At 43.8% G+C, this 24294-nt stretch overlaps 1 protein-coding gene across 7 annotated transcripts in view; it reads left to right on the forward strand.

Annotated features, from left to right (window-relative positions):
- Positions 1–24054, forward strand: part of PLEKHM1 (pleckstrin homology and RUN domain containing M1) — a 29142-nt gene extending 5088 nt beyond the window's left edge. For 3 of the 7 annotated variants that reach the window (XM_061588995.1, XM_061588996.1, XM_061588997.1), the window contains exons 2-13: positions 659–784; positions 3596–3691; positions 5863–6110; positions 6578–7204; positions 8958–9387; positions 14701–14941; positions 15115–16035; positions 16876–17021; positions 18630–18823; positions 21055–21118; positions 21655–21812; positions 23262–24054. In XM_061588995.1, coding sequence (XP_061444979.1) covers positions 3638–3691; positions 5863–6110; positions 6578–7204; positions 8958–9387; positions 14701–14941; positions 15115–16035; positions 16876–17021; positions 18630–18823; positions 21055–21118; positions 21655–21812; positions 23262–23379 — 3201 coding nt within the window. In that variant the 5' untranslated portion in view covers positions 659–784; positions 3596–3637 and the 3' untranslated portion in view covers positions 23380–24054. Of the gene's footprint in view, positions 1–658; positions 785–1409; positions 1518–2699; positions 2796–3595; positions 3692–5862; positions 6111–6577; positions 7205–8957; positions 9388–14700; positions 14942–15114; positions 16036–16875; positions 17022–18629; positions 18824–21054; positions 21119–21654; positions 21813–23261 lie in introns of those variants that run through there. The other 4 variants (XM_061589001.1, XM_061589000.1, XM_061589002.1 and 1 more) reach the window with 4 other exon arrangements.
- Positions 24055–24294: the final 240 nt, after the last annotated feature.

Genomic DNA, 24294 nt, shown 5'->3' on the forward strand with positions numbered 1-24294 from the left:
CTATTTCCCTCTCCTCCCTTCGCCTCCCGGTTGTTGTTGTTGTTAGACTGACAGAAGCTTTTCATTATCTCAGTCAGATCATTCTGTTGGAGATACTGGGGACTGAACCTGGGATCTCAGACACTCAAAAACATGCTTTTTTCTAAGTTGTGGGCCCTCTGAAATCCACTTGCTGAGATGGTATCCTTATAGACTCTTTAGACTTTTTAAAAAGAAAGAGAAGCTGTTTCAAGGGCTAGTGGACAGGGCTCCATTGTTTTATGTCTCTTACTCTTTGTGTAGGATGGATGGGATATGGGAGGGGAAAGACTGAGAGACACTTAGTCCTTACCCAGCAGGTGACTTTGAAAAGGTTTCTCAAATTCTTCACAAATCATCATTATACACATTCCAAGCTTACTGGCTGATGTATTTCACTTGTCGGCATCCTAGATAGACCTTAAATGCAGGAACACAGGATTAATCAGGTGGGGAGGAAAAGTGTCATCATTCATGTTGTGTGGAACAAAGTGTTTATGTGCAAGAGATGAACAGCTTTTAAGTTTCCAGGTTCTGACTTAGTCACTGTGTGACTTGACCATTGTTGCTTACAATATTTTGTCCCATGATGATGACTTGGTACCTGTCATCCGCTCACAGCTGCCTTTTGTCTTAAAAGGAAGGAGGATCTGACCATCTCTGAGATGCAGAGTTTCAGAGGACTAATTTCTGGAGAATACCAGTAGCTGCTGGATTTAGTACCCTGCTTTAATATTTGTGTGACTGCCTCATTGATAATATCAAGGTGAGTGGATGTAATCATGCTGCTTGGATCTTTCATTCCACCAAAATACATGCTTGCACAACTGTGCCTACATGTCATAATTACGCCTACATAGCACACTTTATATGTGCTTTTATGTATGCCATACTGTACACATCTCCCAATTGTTTTACCTCTTTTCAAAAAAAAACAACCCCTGCTTGAATGAAAGGGGTTTGTGCATAGAGGATTCCGCTCTTAGTATGCTAGATGACCTTCAAGCATTTTTGTGGCCTTTAGTTCTGATGTTAGTCCAACTGTTCAAGTGTAGATGGACAAGATTTGAACCAGATGAGCATAGTTCCTGTGCTCTTAATGCACTGCTTTTTGATATATATTTGCTATGAACATTCCGGAGAATTAAATGGATTCTTTTCTGTGAGCAGTCATATTACTTTGTTTCATAGTTGTGAAATGCCCTCCTTCAGCAAGATTCCGCTCTCCCTCTCCCCCCCCCCCGCCATACAAACACTGTTTTATTCCACTGTTTGTTTGCAAAGAGACTTTTGGGAACGGTGCCTCAGGGCTATTACACGCTCTGGCGCTCATCCTGGTGTTTTGCAGGAGGAGAAACATTTTTTGTCAGCAGTTGCCCAACTTTCTATTATGGGAAGTAACAGGCAACGGTAATCAGTTGCAGATTTGTCACTAACAGCAGCCGGAGACAGCAAATGATTGTGGTGGGATCCTGTTAAGAAGTCTTTTGTCTGGCTTTGTATGTATATGTCTATATGTGTGGACGTGGTATTGAGTGCCTCTGCATGGCTCTGGACGTTAAGTCAGAAAGGGGGCTCCAAACTCATTCTGAAACCCAAACTTATGTGGAGTATGATGATTATTTAGTAATGAGAAAAGGGCACCTACTTTCTCATCAATTCAGGTGTTCCAAGACTGAGCCCTGGCATTCAGAACAGGTTTTTTTGTGTGTTTCATGCCCTGATCATAAGATTTATTTCCAAGCAAATATGTTTAGGTTGCAACCTATTTTTAATTGATTTTTAGAAGTTTCGTGCTAACTGCTGCTTGGAACCCTTTTGCCTAGAATGGGGTATAAAACTAAACAGACTAAGGCTGCAATCCAATGCATGTCTACTCAGAAGTAAGCTCTATTGGGTTCAATGGGACTTACTCCCATGTAAGTGTGTATTGGATTGCAGCCTTAGTCTGTTGAGAACAGCAAAGGAAAGAATTGTAGAGACTTTTGAAGGAAGAGCTGGCAATTTCTTGAAAAACTTTTGAGATTTAAGTGCTCTTCAAAGGGAAAGCATGTGGCACAATCATGTGCACAGAGCTGTGTGGCTGTCAATGTGATGCATCAGCCCTTGGTCCCAGCATCTGTGTGAATAATGATATAAGGAGCTGCATTCTTCTCAGTGGCCTGCCTGGCCCAGTGCTGCCTAGTCTGACTAGCAGTGGATTTCCAAGGTGTTATTCGGGTCTTTTCACAGCCCTACTAACTAGGCTTCAGGGAACTGACCCTGGGCTCGGCATGTAAATACGTGTTCTACCCAGCTGTTCTTGTAACTCTGAAAAATCCAGGTAACTTGGCCATCTCAACATTTCCTATATTTTTCCACTATGTTCCTTGTTAGGCTGAGGGGAATGTGCCTCCAACAAAGCCGTTCTGGGAATGGATGGGGGGAGGGGTACTGAACTGGGACCTCTGAGAAGCAGAGAACTGGACTACACCACCTCTCTCAATTGTCCATGGAGGGAAGGAGTTGAGGGCTTGTTCCTGTCTCCCTGGACTGTCAAATGAAAATGTAGATCAGAGGTTAAGAGAATTGTGACTTTGTGGTTATTGTGCTTAGCTTTCAAAATTGCAGCGTTCAGAGTTCAGGAAGTCTTGTGACAAACCTAGTGTGGAGGCAATGGGCTAACTCTCTCGTCCCTTGTCCCCAGGCACCTATTTAGCTTTTGTTACTGACTGTCCTGTCTGCTGCTTGGACTTTGTGGTCTTGCCCAGGCTGTTCACCTGCTCCCAGCAGAGAAGGTTGATGTTTGTTTGTCTACAGTGTCAATCTGTGGTTTGATTAGTAGTGAAGCTCAACTGCTTACATCCCGGTGTTTTGGCTGTTGTTACTAGTAAAAGGGCTTATTAGGAAGCGGGAGGGAAGGGAGTCAAGTAATATGATATTGGGTACTTTGGCTCCTTCCTCTGTGGAATTGGAGAGTGGCGGGTTGCGGACTATTCCGGTGAAGTTTTTGTTGTGAAGGTTCAGAAGACAGGGGTTGCTCATCTTTGAGCCCTGGCCAGTGATCATGTGTCATGCTGAGAAGGAATTTTGCCACTGCTCTGATAGGCTAGCGAGCCAATGAGATGGGTTACATATGGCTTGACTCACTTACTTGAGTCACCTGGAGCTATTGGTCTGTTCGCACCTTTCTGTAGCTAACATGATCTCTGTTTGTGGTGTTATGGGCCCTGGATTGTGCAGACTGATGGGGGGTTGGTTCTGGGTGGATAGTGCTACTTCCCATCAGGGGCTTCAACTAGATGGCCTTTTGGTTGCTTCCTGGTCTGTTACTCCAGATCAGCCTTTCCCAACATGATGCCCTCCAAATGCTTTTGACTACTGCTCCCATCAGCTGATGGGAGTTGTAGTATCTGAAGGGCACCAGGTTGGGGAAGACTGCACTAGTGTGTCTTCAGTTCCCAACTCTACTCATGCGTACTTATGATTGTGTTAACCAGGAGGTGGTAGGTATTCCAGACTAATTAATACAGAGGCTAGGATTGTGGTCTTGCTTATGTGGCATTTGTCTATCTTTTTTCTATTTGTTTTTCTTTAGTTTATCATGTGATTCTAGAACTGGGCAGAAGCACCAGTAGATATGCATTCCAACCACACAACTGAGAATGGATGTCGGACACAGGAAGTTACCCAGGTAAATACTTACTGCTAAGCTGGTCTCTGGAGGTGAGACTGCATTGGCCATAGGGAAGTCAAGTGGCTGTGAAACATTTTCTGGGCCTTTCTAGAGGAAGGGGCTGACTGTAACTTGGAAGTGGTGGTTAGATGCATGAACAGATGTCACATGACCCCTCTCCACGTGATTGGAATTCAGTGGAGGGAAGATACTTCCACCAACCACAGATGGTGACAGTCAAACTCAGCTCTTCTTGAGTCAGCCATGAAAACGAGTTTGAAATCTGTGAAATTCATTCCATACACAGAACATTGCCTCTCCTCCACATTTTCAAGCAAGAGACACACGTTACTGATTGTTTCCAGCATGTCTCTTAACTTCTCCTACCACCCACACCCACCACCAATTTTTTCTCTATCCTAAGCATAGTCAGTTCCTTCAGTTACTTTTCTTCTAAGCCCATGTTCATTCTAAAAATCCTCAAGGTCAAGTTTAGTTTATTGCTTATGTAGGTCACTACAATATCAGTTCACAATGTGAACAGAGGACAATTAATTGCAAATAAATACTCAAAGGGCTATCAAAATGGAAGAAGCAGAATGTATTTACCAACCAGTTTAAATAAAACAGTTAGATGATCACCAGTAATGGCAATGGCAGTTGTCTGGATAAATTTAAGTCAAATAAAAAAAAATGTAGATGCTATATTTTTATCATGATTCAGTAACAGGAAGCAAATCTTTATAAAATGTGAAAACTCAGAAAGCAGTTCCAACCAGGACTGTGGAGTCGGAGTCGTGGAGTCAGAGTCAGGAGCAATTTTGGGTGGAGTCGGAGTTGGTAGAAATGTACCGACTCTGACTCCAGCTTCAAAATAAATTTTGATTGACAAATTTTTTAAAATATAAATTCAAAATGTCAAGGAAGCTTCCCATGAAGTCAGCTGTATTTGAGCATTTCACCATAACTCAAGATGGAAAACATTTTGTGTGTCAGTGTATGACACAGGACCCAGATGAAGACAAATGCTGTGATGCCAAGATCAGCGCATATTCAGGCAGCGATAAAAATGCTCCTATGAGAGCTTCCAATTTAAAAAGACATTTACAACCCTTTCCAGGGCTGTGGAGTTGGAAGCAATTTTGGGTGGAGTCGGAGTTGGTAGAAATGTACCGACTCTGACTCCAGCTTCAAAATAAATTTTGATTGACAAATTTTTTAAAATATAAATTCAAAATGTCAAGGAAGCTTCCCATGAAGTCAGCTGTATTTGAGCATTTCACCATAACTCAAGATGGAAAACATTTTGTGTGTCAGTGTATGACACAGGACCCAGATGAAGACAAATGCTGTGATGCCAAGATCAGCGCATATTCAGGCAGCGATAAAAATGCTCCTATGAGAGCTTCCAATTTAAAAAGACATTTACAGCGCTTTCCAGGGCTGTGGAGTTGGAAGCAATTTTGGGTGGAGTTGGAATCGGAAGCAAATTTGGGTGGAGTCAGAGTCGGACAGTAGAAAAATAGAGGAGTCGGAGTCGAAGGTTTGGCGTACCGACTCCACAGCCCTGGTTCCAACAACTTGGAAAGGAATCTCGTTCTAGGTTGTCATACAGTGGGAATATAGTAAATAATAAATAATATCCACCTCTGAACACATATACAAACATGTTGCTCAAATACAGTTTTCAAAATGTTGCCGTCAAGGAAGGCGAATGACATAGTTTTGCTGTTGAGCACGATCAGCTATGAGATGAAGATGCCACAAAGGAAACTTAACAGATAATTTCAGTGTCAAGTTAATCAGCCTTTTCTGGGCCGTTTGTAAAAGTGCCCTGAGATCTTCAACTCATAAACTGAGAAAATAATACAACATTTATTAGTCCACCTACAATTTGTTGGGTGCTCAAACAGACATAGTTTAGGCAACCTGAATCTGAGCATATTAAAGCCATCTCATCATATGACTCGGTCTGAAATACTACATAAATTGTGCCTTGTGTTTATAGACCTTAGCTCCACAATTCTCTTTGATATACTTTTTAACATCTTTCTTGAGTTGCTGTGCCCAGAACTTAACACAGTCAAGGCTCTGCTATTGTCCACGGCATTTTTGGCAATATTCTTGGAGGGGGGCTTCCTTTAATATTGGCCCAACCTTAATACAGTCTGTGTTTTATGTTACTCTAGTTAATCAAGACTCATCTGGTGAACTCTATCAAAGCCTTGCAGAAACATTATGTGACCTCTGATGCACTTGTAACCAGTGAAGATGAAGACGCCAACACCCTCTGCTGTGCACTAGAAGCAGTGTTTGTGCACGGTTTAAAAGCCAAGCACATCAAAGCAGGAGCAGGAGCAAAAGGGAGAAAACTCGGGGGACGTTTGCCCCTTCCCCAACCGGTATTTTGGGCTCTGCTAAAGTCTATCACGCACAGGTGAGGTGGGGGAGACTGCCGTTTTGAGGGGTGAGATTGCTGTTGTCACCACACTTTGCTAACGTTGTGTGCTTGAACATTGCTTGGGTTGGTGTGGGGACAGTGAGTGCAGTTGTGAGATTTCTGGATACAGAGGAAAACCAAAGTCCTGTAATTTAAGGCAACGTGGCTGATGAAAGGTCTTCTGCTCTCTTCTTGGAAGTCTTGCTAGGGCTTCAGTAAGTATAAGCAATCACCAACTGGTATGGCTGTCTGTCACTCACCTCACACTCCCTGGTGTTCTCTTCATTCCACTCTCCTCTAGAACCCCTTGAGAGTACATCACTCCCAGCCTTCTCTGAAAGGCCACACCCACAGCAATAGCCTCTCTGCTTTCTGCTGCCAGTTCCTTGCTTTCCAGTGCCCTTCAGACTCGCCTTGTGCTCTCTCCTCCCTTTTTTTTTTAACTCTTTTTAATTTTTCTCCAGAAACATCATTTCTGAGCTGGAGCACTTGGACTTCATCAACACAGATGTGGGCCGCTGCCGCGCTTGGCTAAGGCTGGCACTGAATGATGGCCTAATGGAATGCTACCTGAAACTCTTGCTCCATGAAAAAACTCACCTCTCTGAGTATTACCATTCACCAGCCCTGCTTCTGGACACTGAGGAGGTTGAGTTCCTCCTCAGTTACCTGCAGGGCTTATCCTCCCTGGCCTTTCACCTCTCCTACAAATCAGCAGTTTTGAACGAATGGACTGTCACACCTTTATCCTTGTCAGGGCTTTGCCCAGCTTCAGAGCTGCTTGTGGGACTGGAGCCAAGGAGGAAGGAATCTCTGGGTTCCCTCTCGCAATCTTCTGGCTCTGATGATGTCGAAGCTTCCCCAGCCCTCTTGCCTGTCGCTAAAAGTCAACAGGCAGATAAACTCACAGGGTCCAACCTGAGCATCAGCACAACAGGTTCCTCACAGCTGTCTTCCAGTCTCAGCTCTGACAGCCCTCTCCCTGGGACTTCTACTTTCACCCAGAACTTGGACAGAGGTGAGGAGCCCATCTCAGATGACTCTGAACTTGGCACGGTAACAGCAAAACACTTGGATCAGTCCCTCCAAGAGTGAGTATGTGGATGAAAGATGGAGACCTTATCATATCTTACTTCAGCAGTGGCTTTGTTTTTTTCCTTATCTTTATCTTGGTGGACCTGAGAGATTCCAGATGGATAGCAATAAGTTATTGAAATAATGGTTAGAGACATGGAAACCAAGTGTCTGGCAGGCTGGATTCATGTATGAAAACCAGTCTGCTTCCCCACCAGCATTTCTCCTCCCCCACCCCACCCCACCCCACCCCCCGAATGTTGTCTCTCCTATAGTCAGACCTCTTTGTCAGGCTTTTTCTGCTACTTTTACCCTGTCTGAGGTGCTTCCCTTACAGCTGTTGTTCCAGTTTTCAACTTTCCATTTGGAATGTTCATGACATCACAGCCGCACACATTCAGTGGCTGAGGGGGTTACCCATAGTTGGCCTGTGATGCCTGGTTTTGACCTGTGACATGATATATCTACCAGACTGAGCATTCAGAGTTAATTATCTTCACAACAACCTTTTTAACAAGGGGACTGTCCCCCAGTTTTACAGGATGGGGAAACTGTGGCTGGGGGTGGCAACTTGACTAGCAAGTTCATGGCTAAGGAAAAATTAGAACTTTCGTCTGAATCCCAACATACTACCAACTGTGCTACTCTGTGTGTAACTTCACTCATTCCCAAAAGGGCGTTCTGAACCATGAAATGAACATCTTTTGCATTAAGCTTGTTAACCAACTCAGCATATTGTAGGGGAAATTGACCTGGGAGATTGTTGAGGAGACAGAATGACCTGTGAATATTGTTCCTTCATGTCTGACTTTCTGACTCTCTGATTCTGAGAATTTAGCAGCCAGGCCCTTTAGGAGATTGCAAGCTTTTGAGGCTTAATTGGCTATTTTCTCAAAGAATTTGTAAGCTTGTTAGCTTAATTAGCTGTTTTCTTTAAAATAGCCATCTGCACAGGATGGTACAACCTTGACGTTTGGGAGAAGTCCTTATCTGCTTAGGGTAGATAGTTGATGTTCTTGGCTCATCTGCAAAAATATTCATAAATATTGATAAGGGTTGGGAACATGACCAGGTGCAACTAAGTTGGTTCTAATTAAGTGTAATCAATTAAGTTGGTATAAACTTCAAAAAGGGTGCTTAACAAGCAGTGATAAGACCAAGGACATGGTCATCACTACAGGTGTGATTGATGAAGTTGTTGTTGAGAATTAGCACAGCTTCGGGGGCTTTTAGCTATATAAGTCCCCAAGATTTTTGCCCCAGTGAGCTTCGACACAGACCTTGACCGCAGCAGTGCTGTGTACCTGTTGGCCACCACCTGGGATCTCTCCGTTGTTGTCTATTTGGGGCTCACAACAATTGAAAGGAGAACATAAGGTCACCTTTGCTCAGTAGCTGATAGCTTGTTGTGTCCTTCTTTGTTTCCTTGCCTGCTCTAAAATAAAAGCTGTGAATCTTCCCTGCTTATGTGTCTTTGGCTCTGTATCCTACAAACCTCTTGCCTTTGGCAAGACACGCACAGAACTAAGACATTTTTATACATGTTAAATTAGCTGCACTAACATTCCTTATTTTAGGCTGGAATTCGTGTATTAGCAGTTGATGAGTATGTTGTCCAATAAACTATGTGTGATTGGAGGCTATCTGATGGTTTAAGCGTTACAGAATGCCTTGCCTGTTGAACCCACATAGCACTGTGGGAGTTGTGATCACCAGAGACAAATTTTCCCCTCTTTGGAATTTTGCTTTAAACTTTATTTTTCCTTCAAGGGTGCTAACAGAATTCAGCAGAGCACAGAGAAAGTCAGAATTTAAAGAAGTCAATCAAGCGGACACACTGCTGGAGTCTTCCTCACCCAAGTGCCCCTGCCCTGCCACTAGTCTCTGCACTGCACGCCTTCCTTGTCCTATAACAGCCGAATGCCCTGCTGATACCAAACCACCTCCTAACACAGAAAATCCACAGCTTCCAAGTCCAGACAACCCACTTAAAACCGAGGAAGTGGCTGTTAGTTCCAGGATCCAGCAGGCATCCATGCCAGTCATAACACACATTGACAGAGGCATAGTGGATGCATCCCAAACTCATCATAACATCAAGAGAGGAACTGAATATGGGATCAGCCAAGTTAATGGTCATGAAGAAAGCCATCTAGGGACAGGACGACTTCTCTCACTAATCTCGCCAGTGGTCTATCCGGTAAGAATTGCCTTTATCATCCTCTGTAGCAGGGATGTGGAGCTTGTGGCACTCCAGCTGTGGCTAGACTTCTCCTTCCATCAGCCCCAGCCAGCATTGCCAGTTGTCAGGGATGATGGGAGTTGTTGTCCAGCAATATCTGGAGGGTCACAGGTTCCTTGCCCCTGAGCTATACAAAATGCAAAGTCAGTTATCTGAGTGTTGGTCCTTATGTAGTCAAAACAGCACCATCTCTGCACAAAAGGAAGATACGAACAGGCTTGTGAGAACCCCAACACTGCCACATTTTCTCTTTTATATTAACATTTCTGCACAGAAATGTTCAGCTAGGAAAATGTTTTAGGAAATAAAGATGATAGTTAAGCACTGTATAACAACTGGCTTATCTGATACGAGCTTTTAGAAGCAGCACGCTACGTGCTATAGCCCTGGATCTACTCTGGATTTACTTTCAGTTTGTTATGCCCCATCCAGTCCTTCACAGCCATCAAGCAATTATTTGGGAGCTTTAATATCTACTATCTCGCTGGGTGCTGATGTCAATGGAAGAGGAAGCTGGATGTCATCTGCATCCTAATGACTCTGCAGCCCAAATCTCCATCACATACTTAATAGTTCCATGTATATGTCAAATAGTATAAGACAGTGGTTCCCAATTTTTTTCCCCTTTAAGAACATAAGAACATAAGAAGAGCCTGCTGGATCAGGCCAGTGGCCCATCTAGTCCAGCATCCTGTTCTCACAGTGGCCAACCAGGTGCATTAAAAATTATTGAAGGTCTTGGTGGACCACTTAATGATTTTTATTTATTTATTTATTTTATTTGTGTCCCGCCCTTCCTCCCAGCAGGAGCCCAGGGCGGCAAACAAAGCGCTAAAAACACTTTAAAACATCATAAAAACAGAACTTAAAATACATTAAAACAAAACAGCATTAAAAACATTTTTTAAAAAAAACCTTTTAAAAGGGTTAAAAACATTATTAAAAAACATATTAAACAATTCTGACACAGATGCAGACTGGGACAGGTCTCAACTTAAAAGGCTTGTTGAAAGATGAAAGTTTTCAGCCTGTTGTAGCAATTGTGATGCGCTGTGCTGGATACTGTGTTATTTTTAACTCTGCTTTTATTGCTGCTTTTATTTTGTGTATATTTTATTGTATTACAATTTGAATTACATGTTCCTCCATGTTGTAATACAATATGTAAGAAATAAAAGAAGCAATAAAAGTACAATTAAAAGCAGTATGACTGTTAAGTGAGATGGATGTGCCGTCTCCCATCTTCAGCCACAAATCCACAGACATGCCGCGAACCACTTGAATGAAGCTCATGCGCCGCAGTTTGGGAACACCTGGCATAGGAGACAGAATACAAACCTCCAGTACCCCATAAGCAGTAGTACCCTATTACCACCTTCTGGGTTCTACTCTCCAGGAATGAGTAAGCCCAACTCAAAGCAGTGCCCTTAGCCATCCTCGCTAGGTAACGCAGAAGGACACCATGGTCAATGCTGCTGAGAGATCCAGAAGAATTAACAGGCTTGCATAGGCACACACTCACATGCACACCATTCCTCTCCTGCTGCAAGTCATCCACAAGGATGACCAAGGCAGTTTCAGTCCCCAAACCAGTCCAGAAATCTGACTGGAAAGGATCTACCACACACTCAAACTCCTTGTCCCCTCCCCAAAAGAATATTTGACAGCAGGTGGTCGTTCATATCGGAAGAATCGAAAGTGTTGTGTTTTTTGGACAGAGGGCACATAATTGCCTTCTTCAGTATAGATGGATCACAACCCCATCTCAAAGATGCATTCAGTGCTTCACCATCCCAGCTGTTCATACCTGGCCAAGGCAACTTTATAAGCTAAGACAGTTGTGTCAAGCAGACAGATGGATGGCTGCTGCTCTCCAAGGGTCCTGCCCAAATCCTCAGCACATGCAAGGTGAAAAGTATCCAACGACACCAGACAAGGTGTAACAAAAGCATTTTCCGGCACCACTCCTGAATATTTATTATTTAGTTTGTTTATTATATTTGTATGCCATCCATATAACTGAATTATCTGGGCAGGTTATATAGACCACTAAAAAACCAACAGAAAATGCAGTATATTAAATGATTTAAAACACTAAAACCAATTATAAATGAACTAAAACAGCTAAAATCAGCACAAGCACAGCAGCTAAAAACTATTTTTTGTGCTGATTTTAGCTGTTTTGGTTTACTTATAATTGGTTTTAATGTTTGTAATTATTTAAAATTTATACTGCATTTTCTGTTGTTTATGTCTATTTACAGCCAGTATAAAACCAACAAAGGGAATAACTTTGCACAAAGATGTAAAAGCACTGAATAAATGTACTGGGGTAAAGTTCTTGTACCCGGGTGAGACACTCTGGTGAAGGCTTTCTGTTAGGGGGTCACCACCACCACTCTCTGATGTCCAAGTTGAAGCAGAGCAGAATGATGTTATCTGCCAAGTACTTCACAGATCTTGTCATAGTGAACCTCTGAGTACTCCCCTTTCTTCTTTCTGAGGACCCAGCTGCAGTAGGCCCTTCACAATACAGAACAGCTCTGCTTGGTGGCACCACACAAATGCAATGGAAGGTAGAAAAGTAAGATATGAACTGTGGACCTCCAGCTCATTCTCATAGCGTACTCCGTAAGCATCGTTTTTGGATGGCACCTGCTTTCTGCTCAGGGTACACTGTGGTCCACATTGTGTGTGGGGATGGGGGGCAGGGTGAGGACAGAGTTCCTGCCTCAGTGCTTGAGTGGATTCGACTAGTCATAACCTCATGCTTTACAACCCTCTGTTTTTAATGAATTATCTAGTTAAATGATGTGTACTATCTGCATGCCAACTGGGGCATAAGTGTTCACAGCAAACCTCTGTGTCAAAGATGGCACTCCCCCCCCCCTGATTGGATTAACGTAAATTTGGAAGTTTTATTTTATCTTCTCTGGAAGTGAACAGCTTGTTATCTGGATCTATTTGCTCAGAAGGGCCCTTTGCTGGAGGCTTCTGCTCTCTATCCCTAATACTCTGTAGTCTCAGAACCTGAGGGAGGGAGGGGGAGGCTTATCAAACTCAAATATGGAGGTTGGTTTGGTGTCCACCAGCCTCTTGTAAACTAATATTAGTTATAGCCATGAAAATGAGCGGAGTTCAGTTCCTCCTTCTCCTGAGAGCGAATGTGTTGTGCTTGTGAAGCAGTCACTTTACAGGTCAGGAAATGCTTTTCCCTGCAGTTAATCTGGAACTTCCTCTCCTCCATTCTATTTCCTCCTGGTACCGAGTGCCCAGAGGAAGCCTCTGTCATGCCTGGCTGTCAGCCAGCCTATATGTCACACACACAGCAGGAAGTGATGTCACACTCCTTCAGTCACCCTGCCCAAATACCTGCTCTCTCTTCTACAGAGTTTGAAGAGAGGAGCTCTTTAAACTTTAAGGTTTAAAGGCTGAGAGCTTGCTGCCGTAAGTTCTCCAGTCTTGTCTATGGAAGGCCATAAGGCTTTGGATGTGAGTCCCATAATTAGTCACTATGGCCCTGTGGCTAGAGTACTGTGTGGAGGTCTGGGAAGCATGAGTTTATAGCCCAGCTCAGCCTCGCCCATGATTCACTGGGTGAAAAACATGCTCTTGGCCTCGGTTCCTCAATTGTAAAAAAAAAGCATATTAATCATCTGTCTTGCAAGGTTACTGTGAGGGCAAACAAAATGTAAATACCATACAGGGCTGAATAAATATTTCAAATTCCTGAATGTATTACAAATTTCTATGCAACATGGTGCTTGTTATTTTTTTAGCCATACCAAAAGTGCTATACGGATTATTAATGATAATCAAAGAGGTTAGAAGTCAATGTTTTTTTTAAAAACTTTTTTGAAGTTTAAGTTATTTGGCCTCTTTCAAATAACCTCATTTAAAATTAAATCTGAACTTAACACAAATTTGTTAATTTTTAAAGTACCAGAGGGCTCTTTGTTGTCTGTGATGCCATCATTTCTTTCAGTGGGATAATCCACATGGGCAATCTTATACTCATGTTTTATCCCCAACTATCTGAGCACTACAGTGCATTCAGTTCTTACATTACTAATATTTATAACTACCAGTTGAACAGCATGGTCATTCCCTTCCCATCTCATGGAGAAACAATTTTTGTAACTACCATCACTTGAACATGTAGTTGTCACAGCCCCATCTTATGGATGGTTACTAAGAAGTATATTCCACATAGTTCAGTGGTATTTGTTTGTAAATAAGGCGGGATATGGTTGAAGGCTAAGGCTGAATATCCTTGCCTGTGTCTGTCTATAAGGAGACATAATTAGTTCTGCAATACAAAAGCTGTGTGAGTGGTATGACCAAAGGCTTTGAATTATGCTTTTAGGTTACTTAAGTGCCCTATTTAGTTACAAACTAAGCTATTCTTCTTGTTAAAGGAATCAGTCGAAATGCAGGCTTGCACAAAAACTATAAGAACTTGACAGTGTGCACCTTTATTTAAATCAGATTATATAACTGGTATCTTTTCTTGGTTAAAACAATCCACCCTAATGATAATAACAATAACTTCTGTTCAGTGCCCCTGTTGCTCCCATCATATGGTGAGGTATATTGCCTTTGATCAAGGAGGCTCCATTAGGTGTTGGCTATTGATAAAACTATCTACCATGAATTCTGGCCCTGTTCTAAATCAATTAAAGTTAAGGATCATCACTCCCTCTTATCCTGGCCTCGCTACTCATTTGACCTTCACTCACCTTCACTCTTACCTCAGTCTTGTTCATCAAAATCTCTAGGGTGGGGAACTTTTCTTCTGTTAAGGTGATCTCTTCGGGACCGCTTGCAGGTGGTGAGTAAGGTCAAAAGTTGGAGGGGACACCCCCTTTTCTTTCTCTTTCTGACACACCCTTCTCTCCCTCTTCCTCCATGACTAGCAGGCTGCCGGGGGAGAGACGGATCACTCTTGTCGGAGGTCTGAACTGATTCCTTATGGAAGACTTCTTTCCATACCTCTTTCCATCTCTCCACCCATTTCTCCTGCTTCCTCTCTCCCTTCCTTCCCTCCTCCCTTCCTTCCCTTTGGTCTCCCCAGCCCCTTGCGACAAGAAATTAGGCCGAGGAACACAAATTTCCCAGCCCTGCTCTAGGGCCTAGGCAGGGATTATACCACTTCTGTGCAGTTCCTATCATGGTAAAAACATTGTTTGCTTCTTGTTAATTTAGCTTTGTTGAATTCAGTTGAATATAACATGTAGATAAAGAGTGTCTTCTCTTTGTGTTCCCCAACAGAAAACAAGCTGGATCACTGAGGATGATATTTACCTTCCTTCTTCTCTTGAGGAGATGGGAAAAGGCCTCTGCCATTCACCCAGTACCTCACCAGAGCAGCCTGATAATAGCCAGCCATCGATACAAAGCAGTGCTCTGGATCCAGACAAGCTTCACGTGACCTCGTTGGAGGCCAGCAAACCCAAACTGTCCCCTGAGAGGGAAGTGAAAGGCTTTAGTGTTGTTCACCGGAGGCAAATGGGTAACTATCTTCCTGCCAAGGAAAGAATAATGGACTGGGGAGGGAAAGGACAAAACAAGATGGTGGTTAGCAGTATTATTTATTACTTATAAATCACTTTTGCTGGAGGTGCCCCAGTACAATTCTTCATGTGTCCATAATGCTCCTCTCTTTTATTCTCCATCCACCTCCAGGCCTTTCGAATCCATGCCGTGGCCTGCTGCAGTTAGGGACCCTGGAGCGGCGAGGGGGCATGGGCATCTGGAAGGAGTTCTTCTGTGAGCTCTCGCCACTGGAGCTGCGTCTCTTTGTGAACAGCAAGGAGCGGGTATGTGTGGAAACCTGTTCCCTGCTGCGGTGTGAGTCCCTGGGAATAGCTCACAGTGATGGCCGCTTTGACCTGGTCTTCTCAGGCAAACGGCTGTGCCTTCGGGCCACCTGTCGGGATGAGGCAGAGGACTGGCTGGATCGGCTGCGCGAGGCCATTCAGAAATGTCGGCCTCAGCAGGATGAAGACTGGGAAACCCTGGAGAGCTCTGAGCCAGTGGAGGACCTTGAAGCAAACTCTGCTGGTGGGCCACCTGGCCAATTGTCTGCCCTCTTACAATACAACGGGACTGGCAGTAATGGACTGGACTGGACGTGTGCCTTGGCACCCGAGTTGGATGCAGTCAAAGAGTCTGTTTTGTACCTGGAGACTGAAAGAACGTGGGCCCCTTTTGTGTTCTCCTTGTCCTTAGAAGCCTTGAAGTGCTTCAAAGCCAGGAATGGTGAGAAAACACTGAACAACAGCTATGGGATTGAGACCATACAGGACATTTTGCCTGATGTGAGCCTGGGTGGGCCTGCCTTCTTCAAGGTCATAACTTCAAAAGCAGTGCTGAAGCTGAGGGCTGAGAACGCAGAGGAGGCTGCTGATTGGAGAGACTTGGTCCGTCGAATGCTTATGTCCTACCTGGAAGCTGCAGAGGAGGCACTGACCCTTGGAGGTAACCTGGACGGGAACTCGCAGGTAGTCTTGAAGAGCACCGTCAAGGGGAATGGCTTCCTCCTAAAGTACCTGGTTGCTATCGCAACAGAGAAAGGACTGGATTGCCAGAGCTTCATCTGTGCAGGTAGGCTGGGGAATGGCAAGGTGGCTCCATAGAGGGAATTAGGCTCAAGCTTTATTTAGTCGAGAAAATGTCAAAATAGTGCTCCATGTAGCTTACATCACCTTGAAACAAAAATAACAGTAGGTCACAAAACAGATGACTGCACGAAGAAGCACAGACAGTTTCAGCAGATAAAACTAGCTGAAAAGTGACCAGATCAGCCTCTAGCTCCCAGGGTACCACATATTAAAGGAGGTGATGTCAGAAGCCAGGGGAAGGTTAAGGGGAAGGCATCAAAGAATCTCCACAGTGTGACAGTGCTCGATCCTAAATTACAAGTTGCTGTTGGGTTTCACTTTTTCTTCTTTGTTATTTATTTCTTTATAGATTTCTGTGCTCCCCTTTGTTTCCAGGGTGGGTTATAACATAACAGGTTTTGTCTGAGCAAGCCAGAAAAAAAACTTCATAATAATAGGATGCTCAAAACACATCCTTGACTTCAGCTTGCCAACACAACTAGTAATGAAAAAGAGGCATAGAAAGAGGAGGGAGGGGTCTGGCTTGGAGTCTCAAAAGACAAAGACAAGAGCCTATTGCTGCCTTATGCAGAAGGGTCTCGGACAGCCAATGACCAGTTTGTAGCATTCTTAGAAGTCCTTAAGGAGAGCACTGCTGGATGAAGCCAAAGGCCCGTCTAATTCAGCATCCTGTTCTCACAGAGCCCTAACAGAGCCTATAGGAAGCCCGCAAGTAGGACCTGAGTGCAAGAGCGCTCTCCCCACTTGCAGCTGCCTCCAACCATGGGAGTAGAACATAACCACCTTGGCTAGTAGGCATTACAATTTCTGCTTTCATTTCCAGGCTGCTCCAGGCAGATTGGCTTTTCCTTCGTGAAGCCGAAGCTGTGTTCGTTCACAGGCCTCTACTACTGTGACAGTTGTCACTGGGATGAAGAGTCAGTGATTCCTTCACGAATGATTCATAACTGGGATCTCACCAGGCATCCGGTATGTCTGGGAGACTTGAGGAAAGAGAGGGTGGAGTACACAGGCCTGGGATGAGGTGGGGACGTACATTGCTCAGATTATCTCCACTCCTTTCCGATGTGCCTCAGATATCGTAGTTGCATCACAACTCAGCATGAAGACAAGCTGCACTACTGCAGTTACCAAACTATTGCAGTGTTCAATTTGTTTCTCATAAATAAATGTCTAACGTTCATTGTAATAAAGAAAAGCCTGAAGATGCATGCAGTTTTCATTTACCTATCTGGAAATCCATGTAGGGCTTTCAGTAAGCTCTGCCTCCAATCCCTCCTCGCAGGCTCACCTTCTGCTCCCAACATTTTTTTGTTTCAGTTTCTCTTTTTGTATTCTGTGAGAAGGAAGTAAAAATAAGCAAATAAGGAAGTAAAAAAACTGCAAATTTTAGCTAAACATAAATAACTTATGAGTATTAGTTTAGCATATATTTAGACTTTTCTGTGGTAGGTGGGTGCTAGACAGAACATTGAAGGAGCACAGTCCCTGCTCAGAAGGGTGAATTATCAGGCCTGTGTTGACAATGTGAATTAAAATCTTGCAGCAAGGTAGCCTAAACTCCAGAACTTCGTTATATTGGACAGTGAAGCAAATTATGCCATTTATTTGCTTCTAGGAGTCCTGATGTCTAGTGCTGAAATCTACTAATCCCCTGATCAAGCTTTCTTCTTGGCTTCTCAGTCTGCTCTTGCTAGGGATTGCTGTCATAATTTACAGCCTCACTAGAACTGGAACTTCACTTTTCTAGAAATGAAGGCTGAAATTCCCTGTGTGGTGAATTCCGTGACTGGTAGTGATTTCTGCTGTTGAATGACATAGTTACAAATTGAAGGATATGCACAATCACTCTCCTCTTGTGGATCCTTCCATGACTAAAGTCCAAACTACATGTGATGACAGCAATGCATGAACCCATCTCTGTCTCCTAAAAAGTTTTGCATATAGTAACTAGAGTTGGTGGGGATGGTGAATCTGGATGTAGATGTGCATATATTTCAACAAGCCTTTTAAGCTGAGACCTATCCCAGTCTGCATCTGTGTCAGAATTGTTTAATATGTTTTTTAATAATGTTTTTAACCCTTTTTAAGGTTGTTTTTTTTAAAATGTTTTTAATGCTGTTTTATTTTAATGTATTTTAAGATCTGTTTTTATGATGTTTTAAAGTGTTTAGTGCTTTGTTTGCTGCCCTGGGCTCCTGCTGGGAGGAAGGGCGGGATACTAATTGATTAATTAATTAATTAATTATAAATATATTCCACACACACAAACACAAATTGGGACAAACAGCAGCTATATGACCATTTTCATTGGGAAAAGTTGCACTGCTGGTAAGGGTGAAACCTCTTTGCCCCATGCTGTAATCCTGATCCTTTAGTGGATACTATTTGCAAAAATTGTAAAGAGTCTAGGCACATCAAGGCAGAGAAGAAGACAATGGGAACTGACAGCAAATAACCAGGATGTTAGCCTGAAATTGTAACCCCTCCAGCCTGTATAATGACCCATCCAGCTGGCTTCTGTAGATGTCTCCCTGTGACATTTACAGAGTGTTCTCATGCAGCCATGTCTTTTAGATCTGTCACCAAGCTCTGACGTTCCTGACCCAAATTCACAGCCAGCCTTTGATTAACTTGAAGCTAGTGAACGCGGCCCTCTACGACCATGTGGACCATATGAGTCATATCTACAAGAGCCGTGAGCAGCTGAAGCTCCTTGGTGACTACCTTGTTCTTTGCCGCAGTGGGGCCCTGAAGGAGATCAGCAAGAGGTGAGTCTTCACTGTGCAGGCAGCCACCTTCGCTGTCTCTCTGCCAATCCTCAAACCTTTGGCCCTTTCTCTGTTGTCCATGTTCCTAGCTGGACACGGCAAGCAGTTAAAAGTGCATGGAAATTGTCATCTCATGCAGAATGACTATTTCTGAGGATCTTAGCTTTCTTTTTTGTATAGTTACATTTAAACAATGAATGCTCTACCTTATTCGTAAAATCTCTAGGTGGCTTTCAAAGAAAGGATAAGATTTTGGGGAGCACCTCCTTTGCTGGGCTCATATAGGGAGATGTGTATCTGAGGCGCAAAGCACGTTTCTAGCCTTTGTGGAGCAGGAAATAAACTGGTCTGTGTATGCTCTTTTTAAAAAAAAAATCCCCAAGGAAAAAGCTACGTTCTGTAACCTCAATACCATTTTTTCCTATACTTTTGATACCTGCACAGTTCCCTCTCCCAAATTTAACATTAGAGGCATACCACTCTTCCAGTAAAGAAATATAGTTATATATATTCTTTATCAGCTCCAAGAAAAAAGGTAAGCATCTTTCTTAGTTGATATTGCCTCCTGACACCTTACCTTTACCAATCATGGGACCCTTCTTCCTGGAGAATGGTGATGGTTTAGGGATTTTCCCATGCCTGTCGGCTGAGGCACAGGCTATATTGGCAATTTTTACTGCCTCCCTAGGGATGATGTCACTGCCTATGCACTGGCAGAGAAAAGAGAGATCACAGAATGGTGGAATGCATCCGGTGTGATGGATTTAGTTTTCCAAGGTATACTTCAGCCCTTCTCATAGCACACTAATGTGTCGTGTGATTTGGGAATTGTTATACCTTATATAAAATCTGTCTTTGGATCCATGAGACTTAGAAACTTTATTTAAAAAATTAAAATGGTGCAGTCACAGAGTACTTGGAGCCCTAGAACTAGTTTCAGTATGTGTGCAGTGCCTTAATCGGAGCTTCTATGGGCCATGGATTGTGATCAGTGTCTACAAAAGACTCCATTAGTCAATGACTTAATGAGCCCATGGCCTATATGGGTAGGATTGTTAATAACAGGCTAGCCCTGTTCAGTTTGCAGATTAAACTCCAGCCATGTTAATATAGTGGTTGGAGCTAACCTGGCTATGATGTGGCTTCAGCCTTGGATTTTTTGGATTTTCCTGCTATACATGCTTAAGACCAAGACCAAGACCTCACAAGCAGCACATTGCTCTGAACTCTGCCAAAAGGTTGTAATTAGGATATAGGGTTCCAGTTTTATATGCAATCAAATGGGCCTAAAATTTGGGTCCCTGTGGTGCGTACATGCTGACAGGAATTTTAAAAATCTCTGAGGTGTCAGTAACTGATGTTAATCATTATCACCTAACCCAAGGATTCCCCAGCTGTGGTCCCCAGACCACCAGTGCTCCATACGCTTCATTTCGGTGATCTGCAGTGGGTCTATGGATTTGTAGCTGAAGATGGGAGACAGTACATGCATCACATTAAATATTCATATGTATTAATTATTGTATTTTTATTGCTTCTTTTATTTCTTATATATTGTATTTCCTTATATATTGTAATCTGTGGAATTCAAATTGTAATACAATAAAATACAATACAATATATAAGAAATTAAAGAAGCAAATATTTAAAAATCTTACAGCATCTAGCACAGCACACATTACAATTGCTACAACAGGTAGAAAAATCATTAAATGGTCTGCTGAGACCCTCAGCAATTTTCAAGTGGTCTGTGAACTACTGAACTAACCTGTCCCTGGCTTAGCATCATCAGTTTGCAAGGTGCTGTATGTACAGTCTGTGACAGATGAGAAATGAATAGAGGCCAGCAAATAGTGACTAGGTGAAAAAAGGGTCAGGTGCATATAGTGATGGTAGAAGAAGCAGGTTAGGTGAGGCTAGGAAAAGTCACCCAAGTCAAATGAGATTACATCGGCTTGGCAAATGTAGAAGTGGGGCATGGAAACTGAAGGTGCAGAGAGATGAGATTGGGGGAAACAGCCAAAGGAGGCTGACAGTAAACAGCGTTGTGCAGAAATGAAGGGTGCAAGAAGGAGTGTGACCTTTCCTAGTTCCCTGGCCTCACAAGTTATTTATGAATCCTCCCTCTGACACAGGGATTATATTGCTTCTGCGCAGCTCCTGGCACAACACAGCAAATGCTCTTGATAAACTCTTACTGATGCTCCTCGTCTTTTATATCCTCTTTGAAGGCTTGATCACCGGCACTACCTCCTGGAATGTCCCCATAAATACAGCGTGGCTGACCTGAGGCAGGTAGGAGATCTGGAAAGAGGAAGCTTCTGAAACCAGAGGCAGACAGAGGTTTGCCTCCAGAAAACTTGCCCCACTCCAACCACAGTTCCCCACAATCTGACACAGCTTTACCTACACTCTTTAGACTGTAGTGTGCTGCCAGAAATAGACAGCGGGAGTAAATATGCCGTTGAGAAATGGTCTGAGCATGCTCAGAAGTATTTCTTTGCACTTTCCAGAGAGCTCTGAAAACAGGTTTGAGGGCTGAGTGCTCCCTGTGAGTCCTGACTCGTATTGAGCCCCACTGGTGCTCTGCCCGATATGTGCCTGTCCACCTGCCATTCTCCATCTGTGTTGCAGATGCTTTTTCATCTGTGTTGGATCTTCAGGAGGGAAGATGTAAGCCAATCGCCTCGCATCATGGTTTTCACAGCTGCCTTATGGATAAATGTTGCCCTGTGTTTTGAGTGTTCTTGTGAATACTGAAGGCATAATCAGCAGCAGTTCTTTTTACCACCACCCCTCACAACCTGCTAATAGCCCTTCTCTGTCCTTAGATAGCAGATGGGGTGTTTGAGACATTCCTCCAGTCTCTGATTCAGTTTGCCTCCCACCATGTCTACAATTGTGACCTTTGTACCCAGAGGGGTTTCATCTGCCAGATCTGTAACAGTAATGACATCATCTTCCCCTTTGAATTTGACACAACTACCAGGTGAGCTGTCTTCCACTCTTCCCCACCTCAGCTTTAGATTCAAGTTTTCAAAGAAATACTCATTCATTTCTTGCCAGGTGTGGGGCAATGGGAGGGTGGGGAGAGGTGTGTCTTCCATATGTATTTGCTGTGTCTTGGAGCTCACTGTGCAAATGAGGAACCTAATAATTCATGCTAAGGCATCTGTTGGGGATGCTCTAGGTATCTTGTCGTAGGGCACACGGTTCCACGATATCCCTTCCGATCCTATGCTTGTAGAAGGGTAGTACTTTTGGAAGTCAGGGACAGGGAAGGAGGAGGAAAGAATGCTTCAGTGAGATGGAGATCCACTTTCTATAGCAACATGTAGCCCTCCAGACGATGTTGGACTTCCAGCATCCATCAGCTGCAGATTGGACCAACTTCTGGAGGGCCACAAGTTCCCTATCTCTGTTCTCTAGGGATGATCAGAATGCTGGACAGGAATGCAGGCATCAGCTCCTCCTCTAAAGTAACTTTTAGAAAACCATAATTTCCTTTTACCGCACCCCAGCTCATCTCACGGAGCTGTAGTACTGGAGCAGCTTGGTTGGAAAGCTGTCGGCAGGCAAGGCTCATTGAAGTTTGATGGCCTCTCCTCATTGGCTTTGTACTGAGGCAGGAAGAGTGCCTGCTTGCTGAGATGATACCGTTTCCCGTTGGCTGAGTCAAGCTATTTACCCTGGGAGGCAGGATGTGCCTGAAGCTCTCCTGACAATAGCTCCAAGGAGGAGCAGGCACTTCCTGAATCGTTGTCCTGCACAGGTGGCAGCCTGGGGTCATTTCCTCCTGCACAGCCGGTCAGCCTCAGGGGTACAAAAAGTTACCCGGTCTATTTTGAGCAGATCTGGGCACATCTAAGGGAGACAGAGAAAAGTCCAAGCACATGGTGTACACTAGTTGCAAGCATGGACGCTGGTTTCCAGAATCCAAACTCAGTAACCGGGAATGTGGAAATTTGTTCTGAACTGAATGGATTGCAGAATTCACATGGGTGTTTTAAAACTGGCCCAGCACGGCAGTTCTAAAAGTGGTGAGGAAACAACTAGTGCAGGGGATGGCAACTGGCAGTCCTAGGCCTAATTTCATAAGCCCTCTGCAACCAATCAGTTCAGACCTCTGGCAAGAGTGATCTGTGCCTTCCGTGACAGCCTGCTAGGTAGGGGCGGGGGCGGGGAGTAAGAAAGATACAGAGGAAAAGTAGTAGTAGGTATCAGAAAGAGAAGGGGGTTGACTGGCCCAGTTTTGGCTCACCCCACCCACCACTGAGTTCAGCCCTTCCCACCACCAGCATGTGGTGCCAAGGGAATGGCACCCTTGAGAGAGAAAAGTGTTCCACTCCTGCCTTAGTGGGATGTCCTTTCTTCTCACACCCTCCCCCCGGCATTGTATGAGTTGCTTCAGTGATTGACCTGCCTCTCTTTCTAACAGGTGTAAGGAATGTAAAACTGTCTTCCACAGCAGCTGCCAGGCAAATGCCATTTTCTGCCCTCGCTGCATCCGCCGGGAGAAATACCAGCAGAAATTGCAAGCATCCCTTTATAAATGACCTCAGGGTACACCACCCCTTGAAGACAACCCAGAAGAAAGCAGAGGCAAGCTTTGGAGCCAACCAAGGGTGCTGCCAGCCACACATCTCTTTCCACCTGGAGGTCTAGCCTAGCAGAGACCATGTGGCCCCTTATAGGCTTTGGTAGCATCAACTATGGAGAAGCGGCCCAACAGAGAGTAGGAGGGAAGAAAAGGGTGACTTCCTCATACTGAGCTGGTGCTGCCTCTTGGAGCCAGTTCCTTCATTCTCTCCTGCCTTTAAATACCTGATTGCCTCATGAGCAGCGAGCATTGGATACACATAAGATATGTGAAACCAGGACTCCTAGGGAAATTAAACATTAGTGGACATCTCGATTCAACCACAACAGAGAGACGGAGTGAATGGGTTTTTTTAAAAAAAATTAACGCACTTTGTAGCAGAGTTCTCATGCCTTCTGCACTTTACAGGCTACCCCTGAATCACCACGTGCCAAATGGCTGAATCCTCTGGGAACACATTCCATCCTTCCAACTCTTGGTGTCCTCTAAGCAAAGTGACCTTCTTATAAAGAATAAACCACTTCTCTGTTCCTTATTTTTTAACGCTAGGCCAACGGATTCCAGAGATGAATTTTTATTTTTCCTTTACTCTTCTATGCAGATAATTAAAGTTTATTTAATACGGAACTAACTCATGGGTCTCCTGGGGTTTTTTTTGCAACATTTTCTTTGTAAAAGGACTTTTAGCCTCTTGAGGGCTATGTTCACACAAATAAAGACAAACAACGTGGGCTTTATTTAGGAAGATATTTCACGCAAGACAGTAACAACTCTTTAACCGAGAAAAACAAAGGTGTATAGATAGGTGACTGGTTAAATAGAGAAGTGTTATGTACAAGGAGAGAACCAGGTGGTCATATATATCACCTTG

This window comes from Rhineura floridana, chromosome 11, assembly GCF_030035675.1.
Source record: "Rhineura floridana isolate rRhiFlo1 chromosome 11, rRhiFlo1.hap2, whole genome shotgun sequence".
Taxonomy (NCBI): Eukaryota; Metazoa; Chordata; class Lepidosauria; order Squamata; family Rhineuridae; genus Rhineura; species Rhineura floridana.